Genomic DNA, 14569 nt, shown 5'->3' on the forward strand with positions numbered 1-14569 from the left:
AATGACCTTGAGATAGCTTAAAAAGAAAGAAGAACAAGCAACAGTTCCAATATCTTGTAATATCATTATTCAGATTGTAGAGAATGTAATTATTACACAAAGTATCTACAGACAGTGACATCTCTTCTTTGAACCTTAGGATCTTGGAATATAGAGTTAGAAAGGACCTTTGTCATTATTGTTCAGTCATATCAGTTGTGTCTGACTCTTCACAGCCCTATTTGGGGTTTTCTTGGCAAAGGTACTGGAGTGGTTTGTCATTTCCTTCTCCAGCTAACTTTATAGATGAGGAAACTGAGGCATACAGAGTTAAGTGACTTGCTCAGGGTCACATGGCCAGATTTGAACTCATGAAGATGAGTCTTCCTGACTCCAAGGACAACAGACTATCCACTGTGTCACCTAACTTCCCCTAGAAGGGACCTTAGAGATCATCTATTCCAGGACTCTCATTTTACAAGTGAATAAAAAAAGATAAATAAAACTGAGGTCCACAGGATCAAAGTGACTTAAAGGTAACTAGGTTATAAAGGGCATATGAACCCAGGCCCTCTGATTCCAAACATCTATTGTGTGCCAGGCGTTATGCTAGGGTATACAAAGAGAAAAATGATTAAGTCTTTGTCTTGAAATGAAATTCTTTTTGTTTTATTGTAACTATTTCCCCATAACAAGAATTACCCATCCATAATTTGTTGGGCCTTTGAACTTTTGGATTTAATTCTCTCCTAGATGTGTGATCCTGAACTAAGTGTGTTTGTAAGAACTTCTGGGAAGCATAGCTACTGAATGAATCTCAAAGATTTAATTTAAAACTTCTTTTTCAAATGTCTTAATTTAAAAGAAATAAAATAAATATCCAAGGATTAATTTGAAAATGTTAAAGAAAAAAATGATACATGAATTTTTTTCCCTTTTTTGGATTTGTCTAGATTGGTGGGTATGTGATAGCTGTGGTCAAAATATCTCATATATTTTTCCATTAAAAAATCTTAATGTTGGTAACATGACCTGCTCATGCTATTCCTCTTATGAAGGTGTTTTTCCCTAGAAGGGGGGAAGTTCCATAGGGTAGGCTTGCTAGTACTTCAGGAGTGAGACATAGCAATCTGATTATCATGTGGATACTATTGAATAAACCACCCAAAAAAATTTGTTGTTGAAACCATATGCTGACTTTTTACTGCTATCAGGGACTATTACATTTAAAAGAGTGAAAGGAAACTCATTCCCCACATGTTGCTGCATCTACTCCATTATGAAAACAAAGGGCTCTTACCTCATAGCCTATTGATACATCAAGTAATAAATGTGACAGTTACTGGTTCTATAGCCCTTATTCACCTCTTCCTGGAGAACTGAAACGTAACATGTTCCTTACTCGTAACAGATGGTTTAAACACTCTTTTTGAAATTTCTCTGCAGAGGAATCCCTGTTGATTTCATTAAAAGTGGAAAGGTTTTATGCAGATGTAGACTTGCAGGGATTTATTGTTATAATTATTATTATGAGTGATCCCATGCTGAGTGCCATGCTTTTTTCTTGTAGGTGATGTGCCTTCAGGATTTTTTTGGTGACGATGACATTTTTATTGCATGTGGACCAGAGAAGTTCCGTTACCAGGATGATTTCTTGCTAGATGAAAGTGGTAAGAAAAGAAAAAAAAAAGTTCAAAACGGAGGGAAATTTGAGGCAGCTTTCCCAAATGTGCAGCGCTGGGCCAAGATTATGTCAACTCCAAAGCCTACCAAAATCAGTTTCAGATCCAAGACCAGCATGTCTTTTCCATCACTCTAATTTCTTTGATTTTTGATATAGAAAACAGATGAAAGGATTGGAAAATTTACAATGAGGTTAAAATGTTTAAAAGAATAAATGATTATTGGCTAATTTATATGAACTTCACAGTAACTAAATTAATAATTATAGAAAATTATAGGAATGGTTATTACATTTCTAAATATATGATCTTTTTAATAAAATTTAAGTTTTGTGGAATTCGTGATCATTAAACTACCGAATGTATTTTCTTGGCTCAGCATGCACTTAACCTCAATCAAATTCTGCATCAGCAGAGCTGATTCGTTGTTTTATTCTCTTTATTCCACTAAATATCAAAGTCTGGGTTTTGTTAGTCCTTTCTAGCTAGCATTAAAAGACAGAGATATGTCCCACACAAAGAGGACCTGAACATTAAAAACAGCTAGTCATGGTAATTGTTGGCGAAAATGGAAGGTCATGGGGAGGATATGCCTCAAAAGATGAATAGGGAAAATTGTGTCTGTTTTTAGTATGAATTACTGATGATAAAATTGGTCTCAGAAACATAACTATCTAGCAGGAGAGGCCATTGGGCAGGACCAAGAAAGACCTTTCTAATGGTAGCTTTGTTTATAATTTAATTAATGGTTACCATATTCCCATCAGGAAGGAATTAAACATCCACTCATAGTTAGCTTTCCCTCTTGTTGAATGTGCTTTTGAAGTGAAATGGGTGGGTGCTTTTTTTTCTTTTAGGTGAACAAATTTGGTGACCTATGTATGATAGAGTAGATGGAAAACGTCTGAGTGCTAACATCAGTAACAGAAGAGGTTGAGGTGAGGGGGGTAGGAGGTAGAAATACCAGGAATGTAGCTTGAGAAGTTCTTTATGCCTCACCAGAATTTGTATTTATACATATACACACACACTTATATATGTATGTATATATACACATACATACATACATACATACATATGTATTTGCAGCCTAAGTCCACCTCTCAGAAATTTAAACCTAATATAATTGTTTCATCGTGTATAAAGAAGTTAATATTGGTTGGAGGGAAAGAGAATAAGAAGCCTTGCTTCCTCCCCTCCCCTCCCCCTTTTTAAAAAATAACAAAATGCCTGTGAGAACTAACAGTGTATGTAATTGGTTCATTTAAACAAGTCTAGACAAATGGTTATGGTTCCTGGGATAAATAATTTTCATCTCTACCATTATCTGTAATGAAAGTTGCCCTTTGGGGTGAAAATTTCCATAAAAAGTAAGCACAGTCTGCGGCTACAGAAGTTTCTTTTCCCTTAGGGATCAGACCGAGTTTCTCAGTTCACATAGTACAGAAGCACATTTAGTTTAAAATTTAGGTGTGAGATAACAGCTTCAATTTGAAGAAGTCTACCCTGCCTTTCATTTTAAAGATCACTTCTTCTGATGGACTAGTCAAAGAGAGACCAGTTATATCCTGAAAGATAGGTTACATCTATGGCTTTATTAGGACCAAACTCAGCCAATCCTAGCCATTTAGTCTTTGGCCATTGACTTCTCATCCACCCTTTAGTATTATATCAATTTTGGTACCTCGGTGATTTAGCCCACAATTTTAGCCACTTTTCCTTATCCATCCACACATACACACACACACCACCATTTGTGTCAAATCATGTAAGTAGCAACACAAGTGTATCACTGCAGGTTGTAAGCAGAACAGGAAGGCTTGATTAGTGTGTACCAAAAAAAAATCTATTCTGATTTCCCCACATTGACACTCTACCCATTAAAGTGAGCACAAGACAATACCCCGTAGACCCACCACATAAAACTCAAGGCAGAACATCATATTTATGGAAAGTCATTGCAATTTTGCTAGCTTTTTTTGGGGGGGGGGGGAATAGCTGATATAACAGAACAAGATAGAATAGTCCAAGAAAAACTCCATTGGATATTTAGCCAGTTGGATGTTGTCCTTTGTTTTTGAAGAGGACCAAAGTGACATCACTGTTTTGGGGTCAAGGTATAGTGTATCTGACTCTGTCTGATCAGACCCATCCAAGCTCACAAGGCTCTACCACAGGTAGGGCACAAATAGTCCCTATGAACATTGGAAGTGGAGATATCTCTCCATTTAATGTTTCTTTTGAGTGACTGCAATTCTGCCTTCCATAAGAAACATGGCACATTCTTTGATGTTGGCGTGCCATGTAGGGTGGTCCTGTGCCAGTAATGTTTAGCTACGCTATACTGGGTGCCATATATAGCACAAATATAGACATTAAGTCTTAGCTCCAGAAGTTTCTAGTGTAAGGGAGGGCAACCATAGATAGATGAACATAAGTGTACACACACACACACACACACACACACATACACACACACACTCTCTCTCTCTCTATATATATATGCATTACTAAGCAGCTGGAGGATGGGAAATCTTAGTTGGTGATGATACCACAAGATGTATAAAATGTATCAGTAGGAAAGAAGCTTCAGTCTAAATGAATTTGTCCTGAGACTAAGCCCCTTTTTGATAACTCTGATTATCGTCTTGATTCTCTAGCATGTGCTCACGCAAAATGCATTAAAATTTGAACCTGGTTCCATAAGTTCTGGGAACCTGATTTTGTCCAGATTAGTGGCACTTGCTAAATGGTGTTTGCACATTGATGCTTCATTTTGCCTTGTTTCTATAGCGGATCTCTAAAAGGAGGCTCAACAGGGGGTGCAGACATCTTTAGAATTAATACTCCCCCCCCTGCTCAGAACCACACTCAATTTAATGGCACCAAGATACAGCCTTTTGTAATAGCAGCAGTACTTTTATTTTATCTTTCAAAATTAATCCAACTCCCGGCATGTTCAGGATTAGCAATAATATATCCCTCTAATTACTGCTGTGGAAACTCATAGCAGACAGTCCTTAAGGTCTTCCTGGTGGGGAGTTTTGCCATTAGATATGTATATTTAATGTGGCTGGGCCAGAGAAGCACATTGGAAACAATAAAAAGACTTCTCCTTGCTCCTGAGTTTTTACAAAGAGCTTTCTTTTCTACTTCAAAATGTAAATTATTTTAGTGGTCTCACCATCAGCAAATGTTTAACATCTACCAAATGTCTGGCATCATGCTGGGGAGAGAAAGGCAGAGGCAAGGAAACTGACAAGTTCTTTGCCCACTTGGCCAGCGTTCTAATTTTGAGTGATGAGAACAGACAGCATGCCAGAGGAGAAAGGATGATGATAACGATCATGCTTATATGTTGATGACAAAATGGCAAACTCAGGAATTATCACCGTTATCAAGTGCCACGTTTTAGTTAAGAAATGTCCACTTAGCCACTGAGGAGTAGAAAATGGCTTTGTTGTAATGTTTCTAGAACATAATCCCTACTTCTCACTGAATTGAGTTTTTCCATTTCTGTCCAACTTTTCATGACCCCGTTTGGGGTTTTCTTGGCAAAGATACTGAAGTGGTTTGCCATTTCCTTCTCCAGTTCATTTTACAAATGAGGAACTGAGGCAAACAGGGACTTGAGGCAAGTGACTTGCCCCAGGTCACACAACTAGTATCTTGAGGTCAAATTTGAACTCAGGAAGACTCCCATCGTCCTGACTCCAGGCCTGGAAGGCTATCCACTGTGACACTTAGCTGCCCTCCCCCCTTTCTCATTACCTACCCCTAGATCAACTTGAAAGCTATTTATTGTTTTCTCTCCTTTAACTTCCTAGAATTGCCTCCTTACTCTTCTGCTTAGACCACTCATGAACACAACTATGTTTTTCCTTTTTCCTTTTCCCTTGTTTCCCCCTGAGTATTTTTTTTAAAAAGATTAACACTGCTTCATCAGAAAGGAGAAAGGGAATTTATATAGATATTTTCCGAACACAAATTAAGCAGATTTTAAAAAAATTTTTTAATATTTTTGGAACAAATAAAGGTCATTTCACAAAGCAATAGTAAAAGCTGACCACAGATATATACCACTGGATTTGATGAAAATGAAAGATAGTGGTTTACTTACAGACAGAACCTGTGGACAGCTAAGATCCAAGAATAGAATCAAACTGCCTTCTATGGCTGACATCTGCTTGAATTCAACCACTAATATATTGACAAGGTAGTATGGAAAAGATGGCTGAATTATGTAGATTTTTTTCAGTTGAATGGTTTATGATAAATGATTCAGGATCAGGCCATTGCCATAATAAACTACTATAGGTTTCCTTAAGGAAAGGGAAGTTAATAATCAATGAAAATCATTCATTGAAGTGGGAGGAACTGTACAATATATCGTTGCAAGTTATAAAAATTTTGCATCCACTGGGTACTTAGAATGGCAAGAATTATATACCAAGAAGCTTGCTCTCCTTTATAAACTGCCATGACAACTCCCCATACTGAAAATTTTAAAACTCCAAAATATTTCTGAGAATTTAGGAAATAAACTCTGCTGGAAATGTAGCATCATCACAGGCAGAATAGTTGCCAACCACCCGTCAGTCACAACACTGAACACAACACAACATAAAAACTTAAGAGCAAAGTTTTAATAGCTGTCACCACAGTACTCTTAATTTCCAAACACAGAGTGAAAACCCTTCAAGAGAAAGACCCAGTGGAAGAAACTTCATCTTTATCAGTCAATCTCTAGTTATCCTACTGAGTAGAAAGGCGCATATTTAAATGTGCATCTTTGTGATTTGGAATTGCACTAAGCAACTGTTTTTCACGTGGTAGCCATGTCTCTATATTATGTAGATATAGCTGCTGGCTACATTGTGTTTTAAGCTCCTTAATTAGCAGAACATTTGAAGTCAAGGTGATTATACCTCCTTAACCCATTTAGGATACAGCTGTGGTTAATGAAGACCCTGGGCTTTGTGCCCTAATGCAAATGTCGCTAACTCTCAAATTTATAACCTTTTCTTAATTTGAAAGCTTTTTTCCCAAGGAACCTCTGATCATAGGGATTGTGTAAGGTAGCAAGTAGGGAATATGGGTTCTTCCCTTTCCATACCTCTTTGGAAAGATTTCTGGATCTTTAAATCATACCACTGTGATTATAGGATTTTATTTCAATTTAGCTCAAAAAACGTTCATTAAGGTCCTACTATATATCAGGTATTAGGGGCTTAAGGCAAAAAAAAAATGGAATGGTCCATACACTCAAGGCCTTTCAATTCCGTTGATTCCTAGAATACAGAAGTATACTAGGCATCATCAATCCAACTCCTCCATTTTACAGGCAATGAAACTAAGGCTTATTCAGTTGATGCCTCACTTCTACAGAGAACCCACCTAGGAAATACCACAGCCATGACTCTAACCTGAGGTCCTCTGACTAATGGGGGGCAGCATGACATAGGGTGCTGGGCTTAGATTTAGAAAAACCTGGATTCTAACTTGTCACCATTACACTAAGCTGTGTGATCAATGGCAAGTTACTTAATTTTGCTGAGCCTCAGTTTCTTCCCCTGCAAAATGAGAACAGCAGTATCCATAATACATGAAGCTCAAATGAGAGAATTTATATAATGAACCTTACAGCCTTTAATACACTTGTATCAATGTGGATTATTACTATTCTTTGCACTATACCAGGCAAGAAACTACTTAAACCTTGGGGGGCTGTTAAGTGGCAGGAATTGTCTGGGACAGCATGGCAAAGAATGGAAGGCTCAAGATTTGGGCACTGGAGTACAAATAACAGTATCTCCAATATCACAATAGTGGAGCAACACTATTTAAACATGTTTATACCATGTTAAAAGTGAGGTATGATGGCTATTGTGTTATTAATGAAACCAGTGTAGGCTCCAGTATAATGGCCATTACACACCCTTTGGCAACTTTCAGAGTTTAATTTTGCACTAATCCCTCCCTCCCATGTAATTTTGAAGAAGAGTTAATATTGCAATTATAAGATATAATGCAGATGAAATGTACATATATGGATTTTAACGCATTTCAAATGCCTTTAGGGTTCATCGTCATCTTTTACACTCACCGAGCATCTTAGTTGCTGAACATCTGTACAAAATATCCAAATGTCACTACTATTCCCTGGAGCCCCCATGCTAAAGAGACCATGTAGGATAAAATGACTGCCTTGTCTTGGCAAGATCAGAGAGTTTTATGTGGATTTAATTTTAATTGGAAATCATAGCTAATTTAAACTTAATTAGTGAGCCCAGGTCTTTGAATATGTCACATCAGTGCCAGTGTTTCAAAAAAAATTATTTCAGTTGGTCCTGATCCATTTGTTTATTCATTCCTTCATTAAACACTTAATGAGTGCCTACTGTGTACAAGGCACCATGCTAGACATTGAGGGTAATTCAGAGGTCCCTGTCGAGGAGTTTACAGTTTAATGACCCAACTACCATTTACAGGAATCAGTGATGCCTTGAAATCAACAATAGCCATCAGGAAACTCCAGGGGAGTGATCCTAGATGAGAAGTATAACTTTTTAGACTATAGAAAAATTAATGCCAAAAATTTGTTGCTACTTTTTTGTGAATAATTCTCAAATTTTTATAACATTTGATCATCTGGTGATGCCCAGATGAGAAAAGGAAATGAAAATCAGTTATTGTCATTTCCATTGGCTTTAACTTATAAAATACATCTTAATATTGGCAGCATCTTGGTGGTAAGTTCAGAAATGGAAAACCTTGGGGCTGGCATGCATTGCCCTTGTCAGCTTGTTGAAACTTAAAAGTAAAGTCACAGTGAGTTCTTAGACCTTTCTCAAATGTAGCTACATGTTCAACCAAGGCATAAATATAAAATTTACCAGAGCAGTGTGACATTTTTAGATTTAATCAATTCCCAGGATATGGAGCCAGATACAGTATCATATCTTTGAGTTATAACCAAAGTGGAACATATGGTGGTCCTTTTACCATATAGAGTGTTTTCCATTTAAGAAAACATAATAGCATTCAGTTTGCTTTTTAAAATTTCTCTGCTATCCACAATATGCTTCCTTTCATGATATGTAAGAATAACAACATCGGATATTGGAGAGGATAGACACTGCCAAAGATGAAAAATCATAGAGGTTATCTAGTTAACCTTCATCCCAATGCAAAAATAATCCAAGCAACTGAACCTCCAGCCTCAGATTGTACATCTCCAGCAATGATGAGCTAACTATTTTGATACTCAACTGACTGCCCTTATTGGACAGCTCTAAATGTTAGATTTCTTTCATATATTAAGATGAAATCTATCTACCTCTTTTAACTTCCATTCTTTGATCCTGGTCCTATCTAGTAGACAAAAATTCTACTTGACAGCCCTTCAAATATTTTAAAGATGGGTGATATGTTTCATCTGACTTTTCCCTGGAAAATAGCATAGTATAAAAAACACTGGGCTTTGGATTAAAAGATCTGAATTCAAGTCCCAGCTCATGTACTTACTAGCTCAAAACTTGGGCAAAGTCACATCTCTCTGACTCCAATTTCTCCCCCAGCAAAATGAGAAAGATTGAAAGAGTTGATCTCAAAAATTCCTTCTAACCTAAAATTCATTATATTCCCAGTTCACTTAGCCATTCCTTATATGACAATTTCCAGACTTTTCATTTTCTCATTCATTGTTTTCTGAACATTGTCCAATATATCAGCATCCCTCTTAAAGTGAGAGAAGCATAAGAATGAATACAGAGCTGGCCTTGGAGCTGAGAAGACCCGAATTTAAATCCTACCTTTGATGTATAATGGGTCTATGACCACGGGCAAGTTACTTAACTTCTTTGTACTCTATGCAACTTTCTAAAACTATAAGTTATGAAGAAGGCACCAACTGCCTGTGGCAGGAGGAGTTTCTTCATCCCAGAGCCCCCTTTACCAATTAAATCATAAGTCCAGTCTCTATATCTATTCCTTTTAAAATATGATGCTCAGAATTAAACACATTATTCTAGTTTTGGTCTGATCAAGACAGAGTACAGTGGAATACTCTTATTAATGTGGTTTATAATTAATTGCTACTGGGTTTTGTTTTTAACAATTTCATTTGCAGCTCATGTTGGGGTTTCAATCAAATATAAACCTCCCATCTTTTTTGCATGAGCTGCTGTGAAGTGAGGGGTACTTACACAGTAGGAAAAAAAATCTTTAACCTATAGTATGCCACTAGGCACCTTCCTTCTGACACTCATTAACCCTCTCTCTTTGCTTCTTGAACTGTATCCAGTGAATTCAGTGTGCTGCACTGCCATTCAGACAACTTTTCTACCTTTCGCATATTTGTAAATATGTATTTCTTCACTTGATTCACTAGTTTTTACCTTTATCATCTGTATACTGAGTCATAGAACCTTGGAGGTATAGCATACCTTAGAAACTATTTCAATCCAATTCAGCAAACATTTATTAAGGACCTGCTATGTGCCAGGCACTGTACTAAGCACTGATAGTCCCTGCCCTCAAAGAGCTTACAGTCTAATTGGGGGAGACAACATACAAAAGGAGGCAGGAAGAGGGGAAGGAGGGTAGGACATCAGGGAGTCCCAGGGCATGGATCATTTTGTTCCAAAGAGTTGAAACCAGGAAGGGCAGTAGATGCAAAGTGGAGTGAGCTAGAAGTCCAATTTTTTCCCTCTACAAAGAAAGACATTGAAAGGACTTCGGAACTCTACCTTCCAATCCTCCAATCAGAGGGGAGAGAGGAGGCTGAGAGAGGTAGTGGTGAGATGAGAAGTGATGAGCTTATCCTGGGAGGGGCATCTTGTTCCATGGAGTTGAAAATTGTTATTGTCCAATTACATATCTGTGCACAAGAACATGTTCAATCAATAGTAAGGTCATAAGATCATGGATCTTAGAAAAGAAGTGATTCTGTGATCAGATAATAAGAATTCTGTTCTGGATCTGATTCTCACTAATAAGGAGGAAATGGTATCTAGAGGAGAAATAGTGGGAAGCCCATGGGAAGTGAATATCCCCTTCTAGAGTTTGTAGAAGAAGAGTGGAAATCTTGGCAGAATTTGACATTCATCCTACTTTGGAGGAAAGCAGATTTCAGAGTTTCAAAGGAAAGAGAGGGAGGATCTCATGGACTAAATTTCTCCAATGAAAGTCGGCTCAGTAGAGATGGGAAATGCTCAAGAATGTAATTCCCATGATATAAAGGGAAATAATTTTATTGAGGAGGAAAAAATGAGATTTGTTTGAAGGGACCAATGTGGATGCAGATTTTTTTTAATTGTACAGAAGAAAGAAGTTAGGCCATTTAACAGAGGATGAAAATGAGCATGGCAACAGTCGGTAAAAATAGTATCAGAAGTGCTAAAACTAAGAATGTGCTGAAGCTAGCAAGGGAAGATGAAGGATACAGGGAAGAGCTTTTTTAAAAGCTATATTAGGAGGAAACAGTATTAAAGAAGGACTAGGATCTTTGCTTGAGGTGGAGAGGGTCATTGGTGATATGGAAAGGGAAGGGAGAACTAGCTGCTCAATTGTTATTTTATTTGTTTTCTCTGACAAAGGCATATATACTGGAAAACACCACAAACACAGCTGATTCCCTAGATAAGTAAAGGAGATAGTAAGGGAGTGCTTAATTGTCCTTGGTGAATTCTAGTCACCAGGTCCAGTTCTGGAAGACCTGAAAGATAGAATTGTTCAACCACATAAAAAAATGTGTCCCAAATTTAAAAAAAGTTTAGAGAAAAGAGCCTACAAACAAAAGGTCAGAGACCTTGATTCTGATTTCTGGGAAATTTCTAAAATGGATCACTGAAGAGATGGTTGATTTTGTTTTTTTACCTAATTTTAAAAAAATTTTGTCCTCCTATACTCTACCTTCCTCAGACTTTGTCTGTCTTTGAGATAGCATGTTTAATACTTTAGACTACTCAGAGTTAAATTGAATGCATTTATTTATTAAATGCTCCCTTTCACTCTGGAATATGTTGGCATAAGGGACAATGATAAATGTTAAATTTTAGAAGCATTTATATATGCCAATTCTTTGGAATTGTACAAAGAAGAGAAAGGAATTACAACCATCTTAAGCACTCTTTCAAAAACATTCCCCTTTTTTTCTTTCTTTTTTTTTATTTTAGAAAACTGTTTCTCTTTGTATTAAGGCAACCTAGTATTTATCACTGATCCTTAATAATGTTTTTTCTAATAAGCAGCCTAAATTCTCTACTTAACAAATAGCATGGACTACATTTTACGGAAGCCTAGCTTTCTTCCTGAAAGGTTAGTTCTGCATTGATAGTTCCAGTAAGTCAGCAAGCATTTATTAAGCACCTACTACTTCCCAAGCATTGTGTTTGGACTTGCTATATACTATATTATATATATTTATATATAATATATATTTATAGATAAATATATTTTTATAAAAACTATATAAATATATATAATATCTATTTATCTATAAATATATAAAATATCTATTTATCTATAAATATATATGAATATATTTATAGATAAATATAGATAAATATATATTATCTATAAATATATATAAAATATATTTATATAAAAATATATATAAAATATATATTTATATATAATATATAAAGCAGGTTTGGACCTGCTATATATTATATATATGTGTGTATGTATGTATGTATGTATGTATGTATGTATGTATGTATATGATGAACATGATCTTTAACCAGCAATTACTTGGGTGAATCCATCCTTGCCCACACAGGAGGAGTCACTGAGAAAGCACTAAGCTTCCGTGGAAGCACAGAGAGACGCAGAACAGATCGGAGGGCCTGCTTCAGAAACAAATGAATAATTTTGAAACACAAGGGGAGTTAGCCAGTTCCAAGGGAAAATGTCATGAGTGGGGACAACCAGCACGGGCATATACAGGAGCCAAGTAGGGGTGCCAGCAAAAGCAAGCTATTAGTGAAAGGTCAGGTTGTCGGTTTTGGGTAGGAGCAGGGTAAGGAAAGAGAGAATGATCACTTCATTAGCTGGTACCATTCTAATCAGAGAATAAAATCAAACAGTGGGATGCATTGGGTCATTAAATTACAACTGTGGGCAGCCATTTGTTTGGTATCCCATAGATATGACTGCAGTATCTGACATCTCTCCCCTCCAGTTTATTGAGGTAGTAAAAGTTTGGGGTTTTAATGGCCCTGAAGGAAACAACATTTCATTTTATATGTTTGCCAATGAACCTTAACATTAACTTAGTTGAATTTATGTTTTAATATAGTTTTATCTTTTCACACTTCATAACCTTTCAGCAGAATTATACTGATGGTGACGTTAGTGTTGTGATGACTAGCAGACATGAAAGAAAATATGGAAAGACTAGTCTTTGCTGCCCCACTCCCAGCTGAAGCATAAAATGCTAAAAGACACGTGAAATTTCCCAAGTCTGAAAAGAATAACATAAAGGCTCATTCCGTACTAAAAATGATAGATTTGCAGATAAAGAAAAAGGCTCATTTTAAAGAGGATTCTTTTGAGAGGAAGGGTCTGGACTTGTGATTCCATCATCATGGGGAAATTCCTAGTATACAACCTCTCTCCACCAATGGAGAGCACCAAACCTCTAATTTACAGTCTTAAGATTATTGCTTGAAGCATCAAGAGGTTGGTAACTTACCCATGGTCACGTGCCTAGCATGTGACAGAGGCAGACCCAGTCCTTTATGACTCCATGGCTAGCTCTCTACAATGTAACACTGACTTTCTGTAATATATGTGCAAGCGTGTGCATATATGGGGGGGTGTGTATATCTATATATATGGATTTCCCTCACTACAACAGAATAAAATCACAACAAGGAAATCAGTGGATCTGTCAAAATACAATAATAAGTGTGTGGATTTCAACAGCATAGGGAACTCCCAGTGTGAAAACCCTCTCCACCAATGCAGATCAGTAGTTCATGTATTTAGCATTAGTTGTCTGGGACACTGAGATGTTAAGTGACTTTTCAGGCACATACAGCTAACGTGAGTCATAATTAGGACTTAAACTTAGGTTTTCCTGAGTCTAAAACCAGCAGCACTCTGTGCACCATGCCATTCTGATCTGGACCAAGGCTCACATGCATGAACTTGGCCCTTTGTAAATGGGCCAGTTCACTTGCATATGGATAGCTGGGGCCTATACAGATGCACTGAGGAATTTGATTTTAGGCTTTAAAAATATTTAAGCTTTAAAAAAAAAACACATTTTATGAAGTTTAAAATAATGAACATAACCAAAAGAGCACTTAAAAGAACTGAAGTGAAATTGACAGTACTTTTGTTGAAGATTTTTAATTAACATTTATTTTTATACTTTCCTACAAATACACTTTTAAATTAATATCACTAATTTCACAATCCCACAAGTTTCAGAATTAGATGAGTGACTATTAGTGACCATTTAGTCCAACCCATACCAGAAAAAGAATGCCACAGGATCCCTGACAAGTGATCATTTAATTTAGCCTTGAAGATCAATCAGGCTAAACCTGCATCCTCCTGAGGCAACCTATTCTACTCTGAGATAGCTCTGTTAGCCAGGTTTTCCTAACATAAACCTAAAAATTTGCCTCTTTGCTGTTTCTACCAAATGCTCTTAGTCCTTCCCTCTGGGGCCAAACAGAAGTTTAATGCATATTCTATGAGGGCTTTTGCAAGTACTTGGAGACAGCTGTTATGTCCCCCAGGTCTTTTCTTCTCCAGTCAAAACATCCCAAGTTTGTTAAAGCAGTGGACTTCAGACTTTTGTCATTGTGGTCACCCTCCTCTGAAATGTTCTTCAAGTTATCATTGTCTTTCTTAAACTATGGTGCTATTTGAGAAGTGGTCTTAGCATAGAG

The 14569-nt window shown here is 36.8% G+C and overlaps 1 protein-coding gene across 2 annotated transcripts in view; it reads left to right on the plus strand.

The window, feature by feature from the left end:
• Positions 1–14569, plus strand: part of DCLK1 (doublecortin like kinase 1) — a 397676-nt gene that overhangs the window by 205699 nt on the left and 177408 nt on the right. For both annotated transcript variants that reach the window (XM_027835226.1, XM_027835227.1), the window contains exon 4: positions 1550–1649. In XM_027835226.1, the coding sequence (XP_027691027.1) occupies positions 1550–1649 (100 nt within the window). The remainder of the gene's footprint in view (positions 1–1549; positions 1650–14569) is intronic.

Source organism: Vombatus ursinus, unplaced genomic scaffold, assembly GCF_900497805.2.
Source record: "Vombatus ursinus unplaced genomic scaffold, bare-nosed wombat genome assembly UNPS02014813.1, whole genome shotgun sequence".
Taxonomy (NCBI): Eukaryota; Metazoa; Chordata; class Mammalia; order Diprotodontia; family Vombatidae; genus Vombatus; species Vombatus ursinus.